This window comes from Dermacentor variabilis, chromosome 3 (assembly GCF_050947875.1).
Source record: "Dermacentor variabilis isolate Ectoservices chromosome 3, ASM5094787v1, whole genome shotgun sequence".
NCBI lineage: Eukaryota > Metazoa > Arthropoda > Arachnida > Ixodida > Ixodidae > Dermacentor > Dermacentor variabilis.
Window position 1 is genome coordinate 144,355,107 of NC_134570.1, and position 24,603 is coordinate 144,379,709.

The window sequence follows — 24,603 nt, forward strand, 5'->3', positions numbered from 1 at the left end:
AATTAAAAGGCCAGCCACAAACCTTCGGAACGGGTGCAGCTGCAGCTGTATCATTAATAATGATGCTACTGCCATTTCGGGAGGTTCGTTCAAAGACGCTAAAACGTACAGAGGAGCGTTTGTCTAATGCCTTTTATAGATTTGTACCACGGAATGTGGGTTGCCAGATCCGCTTGATAAAAATTTCTCCTGTAGGTTTATCGCAAAACTCTGAATCTTCAGTATTTTATAACATCACGCCTATTTCCGAACTTAATTTTGCCCATTTTGGTGCATTTCATATTTGTCTCGATGTTTCAATTGTAACAACAGTGAAAAAGCAGTATAAGCAGTACATTAAGCGGATAAGAATAGGCGGCTATGGCGCGAAACAACGCACACTTTTCTGTGCTTCAAACGAGGTAATGGCGTATGCAAGTTTAATTCATCCTGCACGTTATAAAGCACACTTATGCGTGCCCGGCTTTGAGAAAGCTAAGATTCCTAGAAAAACCACAAATTATGTGGCTAGAGAATCACTAGAAGCTGTTCTATGAGAAATTAAGGGCCAACTTGTGTCAGTTACATTGATGACGTTGTTTTCTTCACAAATGTGCTTTTGCAAGAGCGAGATTTTGCGATGCTAGATTTTTGCGACGCATTCACTGCACTGTGCATGCACAAAATTATTCCCATTGGCATCTGTATGATGTAAACAATCAGTAGCTGGCACGGAATATTCTAAAGCACCAACATGTCCAGCAACAAGTTCGTTGCAATGTCGCGGATTTCTGGCATAGGAACCATGCGAAAAAGGTCAATGCAAAAGTAACTGTACACCTAAGCTCACTCTATTTCCTTCATCATCTTAGCGTTGAAAACAAGCAGAATAAGTTTTTAAGCATGAACTTGCCTTCTTTACCACGAGAGCAACTCGTCGATCACACCTGCAAAGAGAAGTTGCTAACTTTCGCTACCTCTCCTAGATGGCGCGTAATCGTAGCACAGGCAGTCGATCGAAGTTTTAGAAATCATGTCAGTGGAGTGATCCATCAAGCAGTAAGCAGTAGAACTAAACAAGATACGTTTAGAGTATGAGTGAAAAAAAAATGGCGGCTGAACACGTCTTCCGATGGCTATCGGCGGTAATGAGTTAGCATTCTATCACTGGGTAGACTGATCGCATTGCCACCATAGAAACGTGTTATGTGTGAGGCGTCTGCTGCAGCGGGACTTCTCTTTTGCGGCTTCCTGGGGACACTACGTGCCATCCAGCGCCACTGCCGCATTGCTTGCGCGTGCCTTCTGAAATACACGGCGCGCTGTTGGGTGGGAATACTGAGAAACTCGCCTCATTTTCAGCAATAAAGGACATTCCGTTCAATTTCCTTCTTTCACGACCACGCCGTGTATCGACCTTAACGATTCCAAAATTCGAAGCATCATGAAGCATGCCACGACACACAGCTAAAGAAAACACTGTAAAAAGAAGCACACCTTGCGACTGTCGCTACACACCGCACATGGAGACGAGTGCGTTTACGTATCAGCGTTATCTCGAAGACGGCCAGCTACTTCTCCTACTTGAAATTAATCGACAATTTTACTAGACGCGTGGCCAGAAAGCTCGTCGGCCCTCAGGAGAGATGTCTTTCAGTGAAATGACGGCTCCCGCGAAACTTTCGTTGAATATGATTTTTCTTGAGCAGTTTCCTTTACAAAACTTTTTTTTTTACGAAACTTTCGGGAAAATGGTAGCCTCGCGCTTGCGTATACGTCAGGCGTCTGTTTCATTAGGCTTTCCGATAGAACCGGCATGATCCATTGTTGAATAGGAAGCTATAGCACGGGCGTATCTACAATGTTGGCGGCTGAAATATTAGAAAATGCGTGAATGCTTTTACGATAAAACGGCCAAACCGATTTGAATGAAATATATTGTATTTAGGAGAGGAAGTTAAATTACAGTGACTGTAGCAAGTATAATTTAATTTAGACCATGTAATCATTCAGAACAATTACAGGAAATTGGTAAACAAAAAATATAGAACCACGAAGTTTACAGATCCGCAACATAGCCACGAAAACAAATACGCATTTATATGAACTGCATCCGTTGGAGCATCGAAAACGAACAAATTCTGTGGATCAGTATACAACTTGTGCGAATTTATTACGATGTTTGAATGCGATATTCACAAATTAGTGGTACATTTCAGGGTTGCGCATGATATATCATTGTTGTCCACCTTAATTGTATTATTATGTGCAGTTTACAGAAGTGCGATATCGTTTTTAGTTCGTCAGGTAAAGATCTATGCGTCAAGTTTGGTTTCTTGAAATTTTGCGAAGTTTTCAGGGAACAGATCGTGGTTTTCTCACGTAAAACCCCATAGCATAATTTTTTTTACTATCACAGTGGAATCCTGAGGAGAGAGGATTAAGGACAGAGGTTAACAGCGCAGCTCCTAGGCGGATATTCCTGTGGCAAGAATCGGCGGCGGCGTTGTCTGGCGGCTTTATTGAGCCAACAAGCGAGGATTGAAGAGCCTACACGGGATTCCCCGGGGTTTTATGAAATACGAGAAGAGAAAAGAGGAGAGGGGGTGCTGCGGAACAATGAGCGGAAAACAGAGGAGGTTGTGGCGCAGTATGTCTTAGCACGAAGAATAACCTACAGGGGCCCTGCAAGCGCTGTTCGAATGACGTCCGGACACGGACTTGCGGCGGCATCTGTAGGAGTTTTGCAGTGTTTCTCCTTCTTCGTTCTCGTTCCCTGTGCTTGTATTCTCATGACGGTCTTTCTAAAATATATATTTACGACGTCTTGTTTTGCTATAATTTATAGAACCTACTTCCTATACGACAACGTATTTCTCAGAGTTGCCAGCTAAAGGAGCTCAGACCAGCTGCTTTTTCATGCGCGGATCTATACTTTTCAGCAGTAGCTCACCTGAATAATAATCGCACAAATGCAAAAACATAGCACATGCGAATTCAGTTAGGATACAGTAGGCGAAAGAAAAACCTACACACACTCTCTGGTGCCTGGAGTTTCCAAGTTATATGTTAACAGAGCCCGCTCAAACAGGCGGGGGCCTGGTTCGCTGATTCCACTGATTACGCACCATCAGCGTGCCCAGGGCGCCTTCTAGTGAGGAAGCAGTGAGCTAGACGAATGGCGAAGAGTGGATGGTGGTGGTTCGAAACGCACGCGCCGCTTAGAGCTGCCTTTGTCGGGAGCGAACGTGTCAGCGGAAGTGGCTCAAGTATCAGAGCCGAGGTAGGCAGGTTTCTGACGGTCGACGAAACTTTGTCTTCCAGGTTATTGATGAGCAATCGAAAGCGTTTAGGTACAAGCCTCAGTACTTTGAAATGGCGATCATACGTGGGCCGTACAGGCGGACGCACGGCATCGTGGCGCAGAAAGACGTGCGTGCAGTTGTCCAGGCCACGTTGACGTATACACGCCGGGAAGAACGTCGTTGCCGGGGGATGGCCGTAGGCATAGCGCTGCGTAAAGAGTAGGCGTAGTCAGAAACGTCAGGAGGTACGGTGGGTGAGTTTTTCAAGAATTCGCCAGGGCCTCGTAATGTCATGCCAAACGTAAGCTCGGTGGCACTGGAGGAAAAGTTGTGCGGATTCCAAGCATAACGAAAGGATGGCGCTCATTCCATGTTGAAGGAAACTTCGAAGCCATGAGTCAAGCGTTCAATTCGTGTTGAAAACGTTCGATGATTCCACTGGATATCGGGCGTTAAGAGATAGTATTGATATGATTGATGCTGACAAGCTGACATAGATTGGCGAACAATGTCAAACTGATGACAACAGTCACTTGTAATGGTGGAAGCGACACCGTAGAGTGTAATCTAGAGTGCGATGAATGCTAGAGCTGTCGACTCCGCCGTTATGTCCTGTAAGGGCGTGGCTACAGGCCATCTGGTGAACTTGTCAATGCAGGTTAGCAGGTAGCGATGGTTCCCACCGGGAGGAAGGGGGCCAGCAATACTGTCGGGCAGATGGCTAAAGCGAGCGTCCGGAGACGGGAATGTGTCTAGTCGTAGTACGGCCATGCACTTTAGTCTGTTGGTATTCGAGGCACGCGAGTGTCCAGCGGTGAACTTCTTCGTTGATTCTGGGCCGCATGTGAGGAGTCGTTGTTCTGCGCGAAGGTCAGGATGAGCCAAAGAATGGAGTGTATGGAAGATGGCCCGTCGGTATGGGCGAGCCACGTCCGGTCGACGTATCACAACCAAGGCGCACGTCGCAGTGAGGAAACAAGATATCTTTAAACACCAGAGAGGTACCGGTGGTGCGAAGTAGCTGGAGCTCAGCGTCGGCACTCTGGGCGGTAGCCATTGCCATGAAGTAGATGATCGGTCTACAATGGTGCGTTGTATGGATGGGGGCACAAGAAAGTTCTTCGGTAATGGCGTTGGATTTTCCACTGGTCTTACAAGTGTCGTAGGTGTATTCAAAATGTAGCCGAGCTGTGTGATTTCGCGGCGAGCATAGGAGGTGTCGCTGGACGCTAGGGTGGAAGTGAGTTGGTTATGGGCAGCAAGAACATGGAAGGAGCGTCCTTCGAGAAATTTTCGGAAGTGCTTCACAGGCAAATAGATGGAGAGCAGCTTCCGGCCAAACGTGCTGTAGCGGTGCTCAGGGAGCGCAATCTTCGATGAAAAGAAAGCGATGGGCTGCCAGGCACCAGCAACGAACTGCTGCAAGACTGCACCGACAGCGGTTTCCGATTCGCCAACGATGACAGACGTTGGGGCATCGTATTCGATGTGGACGAGGAGCGTCGCGCCGGCAATGGCTTCTTTGATGCCCCTAAGCGCGCAAGGGAGTATTTCGGGGGAGTAAGGCCAAGGGAGTATTTGGTGTCTTAGTGGGAAGGTAGTGGGAAGTTAGTGGGAAGGTTGAAGTATATTGGCGTAGCGAGGAATGAAGCGGCTGTAATAGTTGGCCGGGCCTAGAAATTTGCGGAGTTCCCTGTTGGTAGATGGCTGAGGAAAGCCACGGATGGTTGTGACGCAGGTCGGGAGTGGGCGAATGCCATCTGCGTTGACGCGATGGCCGGGGACATCCAACTCCATAACACTGAACTCGCTATTCAGACAGTTAACAAGACCAAGCTTGCTCAGTGTTGCGAGCACTTGACGTAAATGTAGCTTAAAAGCTTCGGTGGTGCTGTCGTATACGAGGATGTCGTCACGACAGAGAAACCAGCACGCCAAGCCACGTAATACGTGGTCAACAAAAGGCTGAAAGGAATGGGCCAGGTTACGAAGACCGAAAGTCATGAGCGGATATACGAATAGGTCGAAGGGTGTTATAATCGCGGTCTTGGGAATATGTGAGGGAAGATCTGGTGGTAGGCGTTCACCAGGACGACCTTGCTAAAAATGATGCAGCCGTGGATGGACGACGTAAAATTCTGAATCTAAGGTATAGGCTGCCGGTTCGGCACAGTGGCCTTGTTCAGACCACGCTAATCACCGCAGGAGCGGCAGTCACTTGTCTTCTTGGGCACAACATGGAGTGGCGAGGCCCTAGGACTGCAGGAGGGATGGGTTAAGTCAAGGTCAAGCGTGTGTTGAAACTCTTCTTTGGCGGCGACAGGTAGACGATCCGTCGCGGGGCGACAAACCCCCAGAGCAAACATGGGAGTGCCAATCGTCACGATATGATTTGTCATGCTGTGAGCGCCGAAGACTGAGAGAAGCCGTTAGGAAGACACTGATCGCATTGCCATCAACAGTCACAGGGAGCGATTATCCAGGATGTTCTTATTTATTCTTGCCTTATTTTAGCATATACTTACTTATTGTGCGGTACTGGATTTAGTTTCAAATGACTACATAAATCAGACGAGGTGCTGCTAACGTACAAGTTTTTATTTTCTCTTCTTCAGCCACGTTTTCAAAAAGTGCAATGTGCTCAGAACATACGGTGTTTGGTCAAATTATCATGCATTACTCACTGAAAAGTTCATTCTTTGTGAAGAACCCGGCAGTGGCAGAGCTGTTAATATTTTGTGTGTAAAACCAATAAAAAATTAGACAACAGGCTATATCTCCCAGTCCGAACGCTCGCACGTCAGTGAGGGTCTGGAAGTGATTGGTCAAAGCCTTAAGCTCCTTCTGGATAGTTCGGTGGTCCGTGAGTCATCAAACTTCCAGTTGTAGGCACAAGCGCAACAGGAATGATGCTGACACCAATGCGAAAAGAATGTAGAGACAATTAGGTGGCAGGGATGTTGACCAGTCGGATCACACCTGGGCACGACAATTGGTCGACATCAGCCCGAGACGGCCGATGCGAGGAATACTAATAAATCAGGGACTAACTTAGGATTATTGAGACACCTGATACCACCCGATACTTCGCCAAAACATCACTGCTGGTCAACGAAGCTTCAAGAGGCACCAAACAGCTCTCCGTCCACCGCAGATTGGGGATCCACCCTGTCAACTGTTCACGCGGTGGATCAGCCCGCCCCCCCCCCTGAGTACGGCAATTCCACTGCGCGCGCACCGTCAGCCTGCCCTAAAGCACCTTTATGAGCTTTAAAATCGACGCACTTTATTGGGCAGCACCAACTTTCGGCTGGAAGCTGCTTCCGTCCGCTATGTTCTTCCTGGGCTAGTCCAGCTGCTGAGTTCGACGCACTAGCACGCTTGTTTGCTTGCTTGTGCAGGTGTGTCGGCTACAAATTTTCAGCGAAGGTGACTTCTGCATATCAGTCGCTGCTTGCTGGAAGTCAGCGTACCTTTCTGGACGCTTCTTGCTGCCTGCTGCTGCAATGTTTCATTGTTCGTCCTAAGACAATGATTTACGCGTACTAAATGCACAGATAGCACAACTGAGGGCGCAATTCACATTTCGAAAAGTCCAACATCAGTCTCTCTTGCGCTAATCAGATAGCGCTAATCAGTCTAGCGCTAATCAGACGACTATGAACGGCAAATTTGGCTCTGCGATTGTGGGTTCGTTCTTGAGCGCCAATAATGCTTAACCGCGTAGTGCGACATCTTACTTAAAAGTATTTAGTTGAGCTATCGTTGAATATTTAAACAGCAATATACAGGAAATTCGGTACTGGCTATATTACAGTACGAAACGAAAGGAAAAGACGCTGCCGGCCGCGGCATTGCTATCACTCTTCTTAAAGTCGTGATTAATAAAGAAGACCTCATCGCTCGCGTTGGTGAGCTAAATTGGTGTTCTGTGTTTTCAGAGTCAAACGCAGAATTTGCATTTAATGACTTTTCAGAGAACATAAAGAAATGTATCGCTAATTCTACAAGCTTTGCAAAATGCACACGACATGTCCCAGCTATACAAAGCCCTTTGTTAACCGATGGTCTGCTACCAAACCTACGTAAAAAAGATAACCTGTACAGAAAAGTTAAACACAACGCCATTTTAACATTCGACTGAAAACTCGCTATAATATCTATTGTAACTTGCTAAACTGGCTGCTCAGGACAGCCAAAAGAAAGTATTATGAATTCGGAATAGACGAAGCCGGCGCGGATTCAAAACGGCAGTGGAATATAATAAATTCCTCCTTAAACCGAACCCATCGGGCTAAACCAATAAGTAAGCTTCATTCATCAGACGCCACCTATGGACAAGCAGAAGAAATCGACAACGCATTTAATGAGTTTTTCTGTGACCATTCCTCTGATCACCCCACTGATACTCAACTATCATTTCAGCGATGCTTAGAATCATTGTACCTATTTCCAGCTGGCCCAGATGAAATAATTAATATCATACATGAATTAAAGGTTACGGTAGCAGGTCTGGACGAAATCAGTTCCCGTTGTCTAATGTTATCACTTTGATCTTTATACTGGAGTATTTCCAAGTCACCTAAAAAAGCAAAAATAATTCCAGTATTTTAAAATGGTGACCACCCCTACATTTATAATTATCGCCCTATGGCTATTCTTCCTTTATGTAGCTAGGTTATCGAAAACGGTATTGAAAAACGCTTAAACAAATACTTCTCAAAATTTGACATTCTTTCGTTAAATCAATTTGGCTTCAGGGCAGGATCCTCGACCGATTGTGCTATACTTTCTTTCACGGATAAAATAAAAGACGCTATAGATGCTGTTTTCTACGCAGGATCAGCTTTTATCGACTTATCCAAAGCATTTCAATGCATAAAGCACGTCTTCTTTCTTGCTAAACTACGAGCAGTAGGCGTCGATGGCCCAGCATTAGCACTTATAAAAGTTACCTAACAGACAGACGACAAGCTGTGTATTTTAGTTCCTTACATTATAATTTCAGAATAACCAATAATGGGGTCCCGTAAGGGTCTATACTTGGCCCACTACTATTCCTGCTTTATATAAATGTTTTACCCGATTGTTTAGGAGAAACTGAGGCCTTTCTTTACGCTGACGACACTACATTACATGCAACCGATCGTTCACTAACTTCTCTGACTACAAAGCTAAACAGTGATCTCAAAAATATTTCAACGTGGAGCCAGCTTAACTGGCTAAGCAAAAATCCTACCAAAACGTCTTTTATGCTTTTTCATTCGAATCATTGGATAACAGAATTCATTCCCACTGTCAACCTAAACTCCTTTAACATCAGTGCAGGTAATGAATGCTCATTTCTTGGAATAATTCTTGACTCAACTTAAAGTTTACGAAGCATATCACCTACTTGAAGCGCAAAATTTCTCCCGGTATTAGAATTTTGCTTAAATCTAGATATTATTTTAGTAAACCAACATTGCTGACCTTGTATTATTCTTTTATTAAAAGCCATCACAATTATTGCATTACAGCATGGGGTAGCACATATCCAACTCATGTAGCACCACTACAGCATTTGCAGAATCAATCCATCCGGACATCGTCGTTCAGCCCATTCAACTGCAGTGCTTCTGATTGTTTCTCAATCACAGAATATTTTCAGTAAAAAATCTTGTTAAATATAAATTAGCCGTAATGTTATTTAAGGTAATACGTAATCCTCCCCTAGTTAATATATTTTCTGCGGCTACTTTAGTTAACTTGAACCGCTCAAGGTTTGCAGCGAACTACAATTTCTTGTTACCCCTAATACATACTAATTATGGAAAACAATCTGGATATTTCGCGGCATTATGCACTTGGAACAGCCTCCCAGTAGATGTCAAGCGGTCTTCGTCTTTAGATTTATTCAAGAAAACATTATTTCCTTTTCTACTAGATAGCCAAAATAATCCACATATCTAAGCTATTCACTTCCCTCCTGCTGATTTCCTTTCCGTTTTTCCTTTTTCTTTAGTTTTTTTCTCATTTATAGCCTTTATAAGTATTTTGGTTTGTTCTGTTGCAAATGCCGTAGACTACTGTTTTAATTCTACGACTAGCTATTGACCTTATATTACTTCACAGTTTTTACTACATTTACTTTGTATAATCTTCGTCATAGTGACAACTGTATTCCTGTTTTATGCTTTGTATTTCCTCTAATGTATATATTTTTTGACAGGAGGTCCCCTTTCAGCCACATGCTCTGGGACCTTCTTCTGTGTACTTGTGTGAACATATATGTCTCGTCCTTATTAAAGAAATAAACTAAACCGAAACTGAAACTGATTCAGGCCTAAAGCTGTTTGCGGCGTACGTAAAGGAATGCACCAATATTTATTTCCGTCTCCATTATTATGCCATGACTCCAAGCTCTTTCCAAGATCTTCGTCTTTGTACGAGTCTTTATACAATAGGATCCCTCACTAACAAATAGAGTCGAGACCCAAAATCGCCATTATGCCGCAGATGCAAGGATAAACCAGAAACCTCTATCGACATGTTGTAGGAATACGATTCTTTGCATCTCGCACGCACTGCACGCACCAAATTTGTAGGTGCCCAGATAGCTGGTCCGGTGCGGCAAAAGAATCCCAAGAGCTTGTTCGGGAAGAACTTCGCTTAACCTCCTGCTATGGAAACAGAGTGAGACCCGACCTTTCCATGAAGACTGGCGAAGATACTCTGGTAGTACACAGAGCTTTTGTGTGGGACGCCAATGAAGGGGCTGCAAAGCATAAATCACACGAGAAGGCATCTGAGCATTTTTTTCTCAACAGCTGCTTGGATGTGCGGAAGATCTCGTGTGTATGGGATTTTGGTGCAAAAAACATCGTATGCAAACAGACCTTAGACTTATTAGGGACTCTGGGATTGTGAAGACTTGACTTGCCATGGTTGAGTGTTAGCGTCCTCAGAAGTAGCTTATTCTGTTTAAGTAGGTTTATAAAGCGGGTGTATATTTGTAGGAGAATCACGATTACGTTCTCGCAATTTTGTATAGTCTTTGTTTCCTGATGCTAACTTGATTTTTTTTCACTTGTGAACGCGTGTTTGCTCTCATGTCTTATAAATTAAGCATGTGGCCGCTAACGTCAGCTAACCTAAGCTAACCTAACCAAACGTGGGCGAGACGCAAAGCCAATAATCCTCACGGCGTGACATCTCTTAGTGGTTATGAACAGCGGCTGCTAAGGCGCTGTGCGTTTATTTCACTCAAAAGGTAACGCTGAAAAATGCTCCTGCAAAGCCTTGGGCAGTGTACGAAAAGCTTCCAAGAGCGAAGATACTGCACCAGGAGAGAAGGCCGAGCATCTACTGCGGCCCCTAGTGCTCCCCCGGAAAATCAGTGATGTTTCTTTAAAGGTAGAGCACCGTAAGATGCAAGAAAGCTTTAATTAGACATGACTGACTCGGCACCGGCTCCGCAGGCGTGAGAAAGTCTATCCGACATAGCTTCAGACACTGCGATCACCAAATGGGACGCTCTTGCCCACTGCCTCGCCGCGCGGGCACGCAGCTTCAGAGCGTAAAAAACTGGACCCCACTCCGCAATGCCGGCATGCCAAGGGGACAAACAGATACTACACGCGCTAAGAAATCTCCGCCGTAGTGCATAGCAGAGTCATGTATTGAAGGAGCAAAAGCCCATAGATTCTCTCTATCCTACCCGCTCGTACCCGCGCCTGCGCACAAATGGCGGGCGATCCCTCAAATGAACGTCTCATGGCGTGAAACCATGTAAGCTGTCTTCCCGCCCGCAATCTATAGTTTCAGTGACTAGCTGGAGCGAGAGGCAGACCAAACGTTTGCTGCCCGTTGCCAGCGCTTTTCATAATAGCAGCGTCCCACTGCGGGCGACGTTATCAGCCGTGGGGGCGGAGTGCACGTGGAAGCGTGGCGGGCTTCACTTAATTGGAACCACCGATGTGAAGATATCGTTGACGGGACAACCAACCATATCATTCGCTACCAACTCCCAAATTCGACAAAATGAATTGGTTTCTAAGTCAAATTATCTTTTTTTCGATTGCCCTATAATTCGGAAAATTCTGCGGGCCCTTCTTGAGCAAGGAAAATCGTTGCTCACATTGGAGTGCCAGTGACGAATCGGTCTTGCGCAAACCTGAGTCACGAATGCTCTCTTTTGATCCCACTTGTGGCCAGAAAAACAAGCTTCAAAGCAAAAGGATAACAGAGAGCACAATCGGTGGTCGTCAAAGTCTGATATGCGGGTCCACTGCTTCGTCTGTTTATAAGTGGCTCATTCTTATTTTCAGACTAATCGTCATTTCTGACGCACGTTAGGGTATCTACACCACTGCTCGCGTCGCGCACGCACTCTGATTGGAGCCGATTGTTTTTGCTGTTGAACCTATGGCGACAGTCTGAGACATATCAATCCGTGTTTTTCAGCGAGCGGCAGCCCGTGGAACAGTCTTTAGCCGGTAAAACACTACAGAGAGAGAGAACAACTTTAGTGAAAATTCCTGCAGAGTCGGTTAGGCTCCCTCCACGCAGGTAGGACAAGCTTTTACCGCGACGCGGCCACTACGTCAGTCTCGTGCATTGTGCTCCTCGAGGTCTTGGTTCCTCGCTACTTCCGCGGATCCGAGGCGGAAGAAAAATATTGCACAATGTAGGCGTGTATATATACATATCGAGGCCCGGGGTTTGTGAATGGGAGTGAGCATCGCACGCGTAATGCGCAGACTTGTCTTCGTATCCCAATGAAGCCACCTATTTTTTCATCCACTTTCATTTATATATTTTTTTAATTTCTTGAATGAATCCGTACAAGCCTTCACCTATGTTGTCCTTGGTATATTTGCCTGTTGGCTCCTGATGCTATCACTAACAAAAATTGGGCTCTCTGGTCTCTTTCTTCTTATTCATATGGATAGATAACATCTAGATGTTGCGGCTTCGTTTTCATGAGTTGTGGAAGCTAAGCGTTTGTCGTCAGTTTGCACTTGCTCAGTCGATAGTGGCTATGTATATATATCTCGGAACCACATGGAGAAGCTCATAAAGTTTCTCTTGCGAAAGAAACTGTACATCTCCGCCATAGAGACGTGACAGTGGAAATGATAGCTAGGTTTAGCATGTCACTGAAGCTACTCGGACAGTATTCTACCAGTACTTGGTAATGGCATTTTTGGGCTACACAGCAAACAAGGCGACGGCTACGTTGCATCGGAAGCGTCACGAAGGCAGTTCTTACATGTCAAACGGCGCTAGTGCGCTGAGGAGTGGTGCCACATGCTTTAAGGCATCGCTCCTCGGTGGTGCGCGCGATATGACCGAAAGAAAACCGTTGCAATTTATAGCATGGAATTTACTGTCCTTTCCACTCCTATTACCGCATGCATGACGGCGTGTCATGCACACGCAAGCACGGCAGGGACGCGTAAGTTTGTGCGTGCAAGGCGCATGCCAGCAGTGAGAGGCAGAACACTGTTATGGCTCGGCTGCAGAGACGATTGAGTGGAGCATGATGGTGCGCGCTCATGGCTTTTTTTGGGTTTGCAGCCGCAAGCACTGCGCCCATTTCACGACACTGGAGAGCTTCTAAACTTCTACGCGCGAGCCGAGCATGCACGTCGATTTCATGACGGCATGACGACGGCGACGCCAACGACTATAGCGCAAGGTGCCTGAAGATTATTCTAAGCATCGCAATAAAATGTGAATTGCAGGTTCGCGCAGTAACGCAGAAATATCGGGGAGAGCAGTTGTGCGAAGCACGAACAATGATGTCGCACCATCAAGTCCAAACAACTACCATTCTAAGTAACCTACAAATTCACTTCGTGGAGGGAGTTATTTCCGAACGGAGTTTCCCGCACCGATATGGCACGAGATGAAATGATTACACAAACAGAATGAAATAACCTCGGCTATCTACACATTGAACAAGAAGGCGGAACGGGGAAGTGTCAGGTTTCAGTGGAAACTAATCTGAAGCCTGGGTCATCTTAAGATAAGCTACATTCTGCACAATTCAATAGTTGCACCCGGAGATTAGGTACAAGGGCACGCACTGTGCATAGGTCAGGTTTCGTTCAAGTATATAAGAGAATGTTGCAGCCACCGCATCATTGTCACTGAATACATCGACTGAACAACACCAGCGATGAAGTACCAGGTGGCGTTAGCCCTTTTCGTCACAACCTGCGCAAGCCTTGTAGCATCTTCCACAGGTATGAGTAAACCGTTTAAATGAGTCGTTGCATTCACACTCGTAATGTACAAGTTCGCCCGTGCATATGACCACACAAGGCTCAGTTTTACTGACGAATAATATCGCATATTCATGTTGCGCTTATACTGAATGTGTGCATAATTTCGCAACATTCATTCGGCAATTCGATATCTAGCTCACTGCCTTTGCATATTGGCGCCTAACACACTTCTTAATTCGCTTCTAATTGAGCGGAATCTTTCATTAGAGAGAATAAATTTTGTTTTTGGGTCTCTTCCTGCCCTTATTTCTTATGATTAAATGTCGTACTAATTTTTTCTGATGCTTGTTCTCTTTGAAATTAGAAGAAACAAGATTACAAGGAAACGAGAACCTACCACGCTGACATTTTATTTTCGCGTTTGCCTTGAATTGATGCATTATTAATTGAAATGTTTGAGTACAATTAGCTTAGGCCAGCTTTCTTCTTACTTCTTTAAAGAGCGGCCGCTGCAGACATTTCTTGGTTCTTGCTGTTAGCCTCAATTTTATTTAAGTATGTATGATTTATGCGTCGAACATTTCATCACATAAAATGAAAGTGTGCATGTGGCTTAGAAAATACGGCTATTGAAACCCGCGAAAAAAACCTCCGTTATGTCATAAGACATCAAACTAGAAATAAACAGGCAATGTTCTTGAAGAGGGAGAGCTAGGAGGTTTGACTTGCGAGACCTCTACTCGGCTGCTCTTCTCAAAAACAAAATTTGCCATACCCTCCGCAGTATAGTTTTGAAACTTTCAAGACTTTAAGATTTCGTACTCCCGTATGAATAATATTTTACTTCATCATAACAAACACGTTGGCTCCCAGTCGTAACTGTTGTGAGAAAAAAAGCAAATGAAAAGTAGACATTGCTAAGGAGCATCGATAGAATTGAAACTAGAAAAGAGCCGACAATTCCATAAGATCACTTAGGTTTTTATTTCAGGGCAGCGCCAGAAACGAAAAAAAACGACGAGAAAGCAAATATTGGGCTATACTAGCCCTTGAAACTCTATCGAGAAAACTAAAAATAAAAGATTTAATATCATATCTTCATTATAGCAAATCACCGTTAAAATGTTGATAAGGTATAAAGATTTAAGTCAATGAATATATTCCCCGACCTAAACTGTTATAAGAAGTAAAGAAATATACCACTGTATTCAGCCATTATTTCACTGCCAATTTTCGAATCTGATTATTTGATTCCAGTGGCGCACTTCCTGCTGAAATAGTTCTTTAAATATGTTTTCAAATGCTACTTGAGCGCGATATGGCCGCTTTTCTAGCGTGCGTATATTCCAGTATCCTTAACAGTGAAACCAGAGATGCCATTTCTCGGTCCTTATACAGGCCTACAACAATGAATAGCTCTGCTCGGAACGTTCTCTAAGCAATGTTGCAGACTTTGATCAAGCGCATAATTCGGCTTGCTGAAAAACCACTGACGCATTTATACCTCGTCGTGCGTACTTTCAGCAACAATCATCAACCTCGAGATTAGTGTGAATAAAGAAAATGAAGCAGCGTGACCTAAAAGAAAGCACGAAGGCAGTGTTTCTACTCAACCTCGCGTTATAGAATGGAACACTCAAATTCGGCGCCTTGCTTAAGCAAAGTTGCCAGAGTAACCTCGTTTCATTTTCGCTACGGTAATCGGCAAACTTCAACTGAAGCCATATTCTCTAGCGGAAATGTATTGGTAAACATGGCATTACGCTGCTAGCGTTCTATTCGGCTAACGAAGTGACTGCGTTTATGCTTTTCTTTGGTTTCAGGTCAAGGAGAAGAAGACGGGGTCTACGGGAAGTGTCGCCGAGCATTTCTGCTGCCACCGGGAATAGGCGAAATTTCGGAGAGCAAGGACAATCGAGAGATCCATTTCATCCTATGTCTAGAAATGCTAATGCTAACCGCCTAGATTCTTCTAGTTTCATAGTCTTGTCCTGTAAGATGCACGCTATAAAATAAGGAGTGTTCGAGCATTAATATTAGTGAATGATCGAACACGAATGTTCGAGTGCAACGACCTCCGAATACCAAACCAAATGTTCAATGTTTTCAAACTTCTTGCACAAATTTAAACATGAAGTTTGCGCGCAGTCTGTCTAGTAGAAAAATGAGATTGATACACATTTTAGGCTCATATGTAATATCACGCTCAAATATACGTCTGGAGAACGGTTGACATTGTGCGTAAAAGAAAAGCTGCTTTCTGTTATGTGAAACACTATGGAAACACCTGTAATGAAACAAGAGAACAGGCTTTTACCGAAGAGGCACGCAGAATTTTTCTTGAAGCATACAATTGCGTCTTTACAGCACCCCACCTTATATGAAAGTGATGTAAGCATCATCAGTTTGTCAGAATATGAAATCTAAAGAAACAAGTACACAAAACAAATGCCTCTGTAGGCTACCTAAAAGCAAGGTAGTCTTACGGGATAAATGAAAGACAAATATGAAGCTTAAGCTGTCTGCTCTATGGGTTGGACGAGAAAATTAATACTGGGTGGCTCCAAAAAATAATAAAAGTTAGGAATAATTATCACGCTTCTGGTACTCTCTCCTTTGACACTCTAATGCGTGTGCTTCTCCCTTATATTCAACATAGGCCTATGTTTGGACATTTCGAATAACGTAGTTGATAACCGCATTCTTTGGGCTCGCGGCTTGAGGCACATTGTCATTTTCCGACGGCTATATATAATGTTTTTTTTTCACTGTTTTCATTCAATTTGTTCTTGGACATCGATGCGCTACATTTAAGGCACCAATGTTGTTATCTCTACCTTAATTCAGCCTGCTGAAAATCAATGCAGGTGGCAGCGGAATTGAATATAAATTGACCTAATAGGTTAGGTTGGCGCGTTACTTGTGCTGGTTGAATAAGCGCGAGCAAAAGGGTGGAGTACTATCTATTAAAGCGCACTTTATATGTCTTTCGATTTTCAGTACTTTACCGAAGCTCCGTAGCGTCAAGTTGGTGAATGATTTGCGCAAGTTAATGACAATAATTCGCACATATTGTGCATGATGAAAGGAATGGAGATGAATTATTATATTGCTCTAAATTTAGGCACCCTGAATGGGCTAACATAAGCGACCACTTTTCTGTTTTTATGCGCACCAGAAATGTTGCAAGACCTCTAATGTGTCACCATTAATTACAACAGCAATACACACTGACATACAGACAATGTTCTTGCCAAATACACAATTTCTTTGTATCTACCTAATTGGACCATTGCAAACATTCACCAAGAATCTGTGTTGGCCTTGTGTTACGTAGATTGCGACGGTTCTTCTCTTGTTTTCTTTTTGTAATGAGAGTTAACACACTCTCAATAGGTTAACCGCAATTTAAATGACATAAGACATATCAGTCGTGCTTAAATTTTTCTTTTTTTCGCGCGCACAGGGGCAGTCGTCCTACAGAGTAATGTGCACATACATGTGCAGAGGTTGGCCAATACGGTATGAGAACGAGCCCGACGGAATTCCATGCGGGGTGAGTTATAACATTACCTTGAAGTAATTACTGCTACAGAAAGAAGTTGATCATGAGCAATTTAGTTTCTGGGCCCTCCCAATAGTATGCATGCATACTGAAAAAGTTTGCGCGGAGACGCGAGGACATTGCCGAGAAAAGAGAGGGACGAGCGCTACATTGGTAGCGCGTTGTCCTCGTTTCCCCGCGCAAACTTTTTCAGTACGTATTTCAACCAACTAGCGCACCTGTCGGCTCTACTATGCATGTTGTTCTTGGCGCAAAGTACGGAGCATGAAGCAACTTACAGAGAGAAGCGCCAACAAAATCTGCTTATTAGCAGACCCAGCTACACAATGACGAAAATTTCCACGCACGTACATCGAAGACATAGCGGCACGTAGAAACGCATCTAGAGCATCGGGAAATTATATATGCATGTCTGCATTTGCTTGGAGTTTCCCTGCTAGAATCGACAGATGGCGGTTTTATCGCTCAATGGGCCGTTTGAATCTTTCGCAAAAAATATATTTGTAACTTACGTTGCTTAGTGAATCTTGTTTTACACTCATCAAGAGCTAACCACAGTGAGGTAGTTGGCTACCATCCAAGCCGCGTTAATTTAAATAAATCTTCACTGTTTCCCTCAGCCATCTTTTACTGGAACGACTTACCAACAGCTCTGTGTGTTGCAATAATGTTTTATTACAACACACATGTATAATGTAATAATTTAAAACTACAGATTTCTGTTCATGATTGCTCTTGTTTTATCTTTGTATCCACTGCTGCAAGGGCCGTCAAAGCCTGCAGTATGTTCATTAAAAGTAAAAATATTAAATATGTTTGTCTCGCCTAGGCACTGAGCAACACCTCCACGTTCGCTAGGCCCATAGCCTTATCAGAAATATCTGTATAACCTGCAAAAACCACCTTGTATATTAGAAAGTGCCTTGGTAAGCTAGTAATCTGAACCCAAAGTTCTCGTTGAAGATGATAGCGTGGCACATTCCATTTCCAGCACCGGATAAATTCTAAAGAAGTATTTTCGTTGTTGAAGAGTCGCACATATCTAGTGACCTAAGTCACCTTCCCACCCCTACTCGGCACTCGGTTGCGCGAGAACTCACGTGTGACAAGCAGCGCCTTCACGCCCTCCCCGCACGCATGCGCGGACAAACACTCCTTCCACCCGCCACGCATCACAATTCGGCTACACAAGCACGCACGTCATTTCCGTCAGCGCGTGGGCTCCCCTTCCCTGGAACAAGTGCAACCACCATCGATTCACGGACCTACCACGAAAACGGCCGAAAGAAACAAAGAAAGCTGTTCCCTTTATAACAAAGCCAAGTATAATTTGCATGCACACTGTCACCAATGGTCTGCTTTCACGTTTTGTATACAACAGGCTCTTTGGCGCCCCAATCTAGAAGAAGTACGACTCGTCATAAAACGAGAATCAGTCCACCCTCTTGCAGACCAACAGCGCAAAAGATACAATGTTTTCCAAAAGCTTTGCGCACCCACCCTTCTCGCTCGTCAGTTTCATTACGCTTCCTTTCCGAGTATAATCAATCTATGTGCCAGTGTGTGTACCGAAGATGGCACGAAGCTTTTGCTAAATGAGTTAGTTTGGCGTCGCTGATTTCACTCGCGTTATTGTGTATTTCTTCGTCATTGATCCCTTTGTACTTTGTGTGACGACGCGCTCTCGCACTTGAATTCTCAGTGGGCTTCTGTGTTTCTGGTTTTTCTTGTACCATGTTGAGACGATATTTATATACTTAAGAGTCTTGTGCACATCACTGTATTGATCACTGCGCTAGGGGAAACTTCCTTTGCGGATTTTTTTTTCTATTTCATGCAGGCGCTTGCAGCATTTGTCAAAACACACGTCTGCAGTGGTGGAAAATGTGTGGGCGCCCCATCCGTCGAAAACACGACAAGTTGGGAATATTACGTCACGACTTTGCCGCCAACAGTTATCGAAGCGCAAGCGGCAACCGAGGACCCATACACCTCTGACAACACCACTATTTCTCATTATAATACGACCGTAGAGGAACATTAACCTTATATGTCCGCAGGAGACTCTCCATCTCTATGCAATGCCTGAACCATGCAGGGTAACTTCATCTGCACAGGGTTGGACGTAACAACGCCCCTGTGATAAAAGTTACCGAAAGCTTCAACTATAACTGTCTTCATAGATAAAGCAGTAATAAATATGGTTTGATCAGACAAGAATTGGTGGATAAAATATTTGCCCATTGTCATCATATTTTTGCTCACGATACATGCCTCAAATAACCGTGCGGATATCGATTTTATTGAAATAAAGTTTAGTTTTGCGAATGCCTTGTATAGCGGCCATTTCGTTGCACTTGAACATTACACCTTAGTTCAGTTTTCCCACCGCCATCAGTAACGGATCTCTTTTATCGATGAGGCCCCAAGCATGCGGATAGAGCAGTTTACCTATCTGCCCAATCCACCGCAATATGCGTGGTCAGAGGTAAAACATGCTTTGCTGGAAATAATACTATCTTGTGCAGAACGCATAACGCCAAGCCAGACGAATAAATCGCATATACGAGAGGTGAGAGCGCATGACGTCACGTTGAAACATGCGCTGAAGGAATTGTGTAGTGTCACGTGCAAAAACCACAATTTTATTATGAGGCCCGCCGTAGTGGGGACTCCGCATTTACTTGACCAGCAGCGCATCCTTAACGTGCTCCGAATGCACAGGACTCGAGCGTTCTTGCATCTCGTCCCCGTTGAAATGCGGCCACCGTGGCCGTAATTTGATTGCGCGACTTCGTGCTCAGCAGCGCAACATCATAGCAGTTAAGCCAGCGCGGCTGGTGTAAACATGCGCTCAAAACACAACCAGCTGTGGGGCATAAGCTACCCCGACGACCACGGCGTAAGAACATCCGGTGCCGTAACTGAACAACGTGTCACGTTAAATATATCGCGAAGGCGTTTTATTAAAGTAAATCACGTATATTCAACGAACATGTTGGAAACCGTATCTGAAGCGGAGCTTTCGTAAAGCGCTTGTTTAAATGCTACAAATTTGAGCATTTCATTGCTGCATCCTCTGCGTAAACTGCCGCGCGCTTGTTTTCTCGCGTACCCGTGCCGTTACAAATCTCATACAGGCATGTGTTCCTTTGCTTCTTTTTATTTAAGTGTACTGGTCACTTCTTGGTCAGTCCTCGTTTGCTAATGTGTGCCGCAGCATGGAGACAAAAAATAATGTAAACGGGGCGATCATCTGAAATATCTAGCGGGCATTGGCATGTCGTGAAAAGCCGCTTCTTGGCCACCAAGCATTGTGCGTATTTGCCATGGTATGAAATCACCATCATAGTCAACTTATGAACTTGCTTCTAGGCAGCTCCTTGTTTGTGGGTATGTGTCATGGTACGGGAAAGACAATCGTCAACACGCTGCAACCATTCCAAAGTGGTAGCGTGCATTGGCGTGATGTATCTATGGGTGCGGCTGTGGCATATTATAAAAGCGTCCTTTGGTTAATATCTTACAGGAATACGGAAGCGTTACAGTCTACACAACAGTGATCAATCGTTACAGCATGTGGGCCCAATGGCTGTTTGTAGATGACAGCACAAAACAGCCCTTGGGTGCCTATAACGTAAAGCTATTCCAAACTTTTCGATTTCAATTCTGGAATCAGCTTTCAGCTATTTAGGAAAACCTTTTTTGAAGCACCGCCACTTTGCCTGTCAGGTGACGTCGCGAATACCGCGATAGGTCCCCGTCTGATATGACGTGTACACAATGATTAAGCGTCTTTGGACGGAACCCAAAAAATAGTTATTTCTGATTCGACGCCTTTTAGCCATTAACGCTCGGCTGTAAGTCAAAGGTTTTCGTGCTCCGCCCCCTTCACCTGCCTGTCACGCGACGTCACAAGAGTGCGAAAACTCACCGCGTCAAAATGACGTGTGCGTGTAAAAGATAAATTAATATTTCGGCATCTTAAGGCATCTTATTGAAAGATATTACGCACATTCTACTAGCATGTTGGAAAGTGTATCTAATGAAGTGCTTTTGTAAAGCAATTGTTGAAGTGCTACCACATTGCTCATTTCATTCCTGCATCCTCTGCGTAAGGGAAACTGCCGCGTTCATGTTCACTCACGTACCCGTGCTACGCTATCTTACAAATCTCATACTGGTATGTTTTCCTTTGCTTATTCTTATTTAAGTGTAGTGGCCGCTTCTTCGGCAGCCCTCGGTTGCGGTTATGTGCCTTAGCTTGGCGGCAAAAACCATTATGTACACACGGCGATCATCTGAAATATCTAGCTGGCGTTGGCATGACGCGAAAACGCCTTACTTGGCCAACCCCTAATGTGGGTATGTGCCATAGCATCAAATAATCATCATAGGCAACTTCTGGACGTTTTTCTCTGCCACTCCTTCTTTGTAGGTATGTGCCATGGTTCGGCAACTACAATCAATCAATACGCGGCAATAACTGCAAAGTGCTAGCGTGTATTGATATGATATATGTATAGGTGCGGATGTGGCCTATTTTAAAAGTGTCCTTTGATAAATGTCCTAGAGCAATGCGGAAGCCCTACTGTCTACAAAACAGTGATCAATTGCTTCAGCATGTGGACACAAATGCCGTTTGTCGAATACGGGACGAACAGTCACCATATTCTCGCACTTTTCTCGCACCGTATTTTGAAAAGGGTTCCCGAATCTAAGGTAAAGAAAATATTCTGTACCAAATTTAGATATAATGCCTTACACAATTGGCTTCTTACCTTTTAAAAATAACTGTGCCCCACAATATGACATGTTCATGGTACTTCGTCTACATAGCATTTGGCGTATCGTAATGTGCGACAGCACGCTCAATCATTGCGAAGCAGGCGTGTTACAGGGAATCTGCTGCTTGCGTTCTTAGTGCGTACGCTGCACAAGAAACACGACCGGACTGAATGCCACTTTCGACACTTGTACCTGATTTCCTGACTTTCGAAAGTCTCAACACCATTAAATTTCCGTAGCGCTTTCTTTTTCTGAACATTTTGCTCTCATGTAACAAAAGGTAGCAGTTTCGCCCGAAAGGCGAAGCATCGATTGTGATAGCAAATTAGTAGACACCCATACGAAGCAAGGATACTAGTTTTATCGGCCGTATAAACTTTCAAACATTCGATTACTATCTGAATTAAAAAGCATGGTGTCAGCAAGCACAAGCAAAACGTGAACACATCCCACTCGATCGGCGGGCACACTCGCTGTCAAAACGTTGGTGTGATCACGTGAGCAAGCGCGGTTGCAGCTGAAAGCAATGTGACTGATGTGCAGTCTATCGCTTCAACGCAGCAGCGAAGAGAAAACATCGCGCGCAAAGGTATGAACAGTCTGCAGATCCCTTTCAAGAGACAGCGCGCGCGACCTCACGAGGCCGTGCAAAGTACGCACATGGCGGAGTCATTGCCGCGATGCCTCTCTGCTTTTCTCCATATATCGCGCGCGAGATTTAACCGCGATCATCCGTTGACCTTGCGCACCGTCGCGAAATGCGCGGTTGCTGGCGGAGCCGAACGCGCCCCGTTCTTCCTTAGTTCCTGCCTCCCTGCTGCCCGCCTTCCCCTCCCTCGCCGGCCTTTCGCCTGACAGAAGGCTTTGCTCTTCCCTTCGTTCCTTCGCGGCGGCAGAATGAAGCGCGATTGTCGACTTCGCTCGGGTGCTTTCACTCGCACATGCAGCATATGACGCGCGGCGACGGTGTTATCGCCATCGGACCTTCTACGGAACCTCACGGCAACGCCGAAGGCAAACATGCGCCTGGAGCGCTGATATAATTGCTATCGCAATAAAAATATACTGAGGTGTAATGCTTAGAGCATCGGGTTCCTGCGCTTGGCGGCCGAAAGTTAGCACCCCGCCGGTGGACCCTTGCTAATTTATACTGCAATTGCAATTAGCTACACACTCTAAGCGCTTTTCCTTCATCGCCGTGAAGTCCAAGGGTGATAACACCGTGGCCGCGCACCCTATATTGTACGCGCGAGTGAAGGCGTTCGAGGGGAACCGACGAGCGCAGCTCAATCCGCGAAAGAAACGAATGCGCGCAGGACGCGCGCCGTCTTCCGCCACTGCAGCAATCATTCAACCTTTCGAGGCAACGGGGGGAGCGATGAGAGGTGGGGGCGGCAGTCGACGCCGGCTGCAAATGCGTATGTGGCGGCCGCGCGGTTGCCCGGCCGTGTTTCGAGAGCGATCTGCGTTGGAGACAGAGTCTAGGTGAGTCGGCGGCTCGTAGCTTTGTGCGTACTGTGTTTTCTCGGCAATCAGGTTCCATAAAAGTGATAGAAAACACGAATGTAACTTTGTTCGCTGCTGCTGCCGCGTTTCCTCACGCCAGCGTTTTGACAGCGAGTTTCCGCGGTCATCGAGTAAGATGTTTTCATGTTTGCTTGTGCGCGCATGACAGCATACTCGTTAATTTAGGTAGTGCGCCTATGTATGTATATAAGTGCTGAAGACCGAGACAAACTATACCATCAATACTTCGTGTAGATGTCCACTAATTTGCTATCGCAAACAACGCTTTGCCTTTCGAGCGAAGCTGCGACTTTTTTTAAATTAAGTTAGTGCTAATCTACTTCGTCGAAAACACGCCCAGCGACCGACTGACCGACTGAACCACGCGATAAAATGTTGTGGTCAACAACGAAAGCTTCCTGTTATAGACTCATCGGGAAACTCGAAATGGCGTTCTGAGGGCTGACAAGCAAACGTATTGAGTGCCGTGCTGGCAAATTCACACGTTAAACATCAAGGGGTGCGCGCAGGCAAATATTGAACTCGGGTCTGTAAAGCAAATACAGCGTGGCCAGAACGGGCTTGTCGGTTTAGGATTTGTTTAACTGAACTTATATCGGTTGCATTTGACCCTGATGTAAAATGATATTCGCACTGAGGCCAATTCCAATTAGTCGTCAGGAAACTGTTTAAAGTTTGCCAAGACCTTGCAATTTCTCAATCAACACGGTAGCTTATTAGCAGATTAAACTATCTGACGATGGATGAACACATGCTCATTTCGCAACTGTTATATATAAAATGGCTAGGTGAGTATGTTGTGCCTCTTGAACGTGTAATAACGCCGGAAACGAACGTGCTTCAAACGCGAAAGAAATTTCCATAACGGAGTGTATATGCTACTAGAGTAATAAACAAGCTTTGAGACACGGTGGCAATATTTTAGCAGCAGCTCTTCTTGAACTTCTGTCTTTCTACTTGGTTCCAGTTTGACATCTAGGTGGAGAAACCTTTGTTCATAACATAAAGGGTTTGTATATTTTCTAGTGCGTCGACTATTTCTTCGCATTTTTACGAGAATATGTTGACAGGCCTATAGAGCGTGAAGTCGAAAGAATTTTTTTGTATTTTCCTTTATATGGATGGCACTTGTGGTTCTTTTTTTGTGATGATATCTGTCGAACTTTGTAGACAGTGCTTTGAATGTTCTGAGTCAAGACATTTTCCACCTAGCCTTCACTATCGA

The 24,603-nt window shown here is 44.9% G+C and overlaps 1 protein-coding gene across 1 annotated transcript in view; it reads left to right on the top strand.

Annotated features, from left to right (window-relative positions):
* LOC142576357 (uncharacterized) overlaps positions 1–22,507 on the top strand; it is a 57,307-nt gene extending 34,800 nt beyond the window's left edge. Inside the window, exons 3-4 of the mRNA XM_075686458.1 lie at positions 16,965–17,054; positions 18,904–22,507. Coding sequence (XP_075542573.1) covers positions 16,965–17,054; positions 18,904–19,107 — 294 coding nt within the window. The 3' untranslated portion in view covers positions 19,108–22,507. The remainder of the gene's footprint in view (positions 1–16,964; positions 17,055–18,903) is intronic.
* Positions 22,508–24,603: the final 2,096 nt, after the last annotated feature.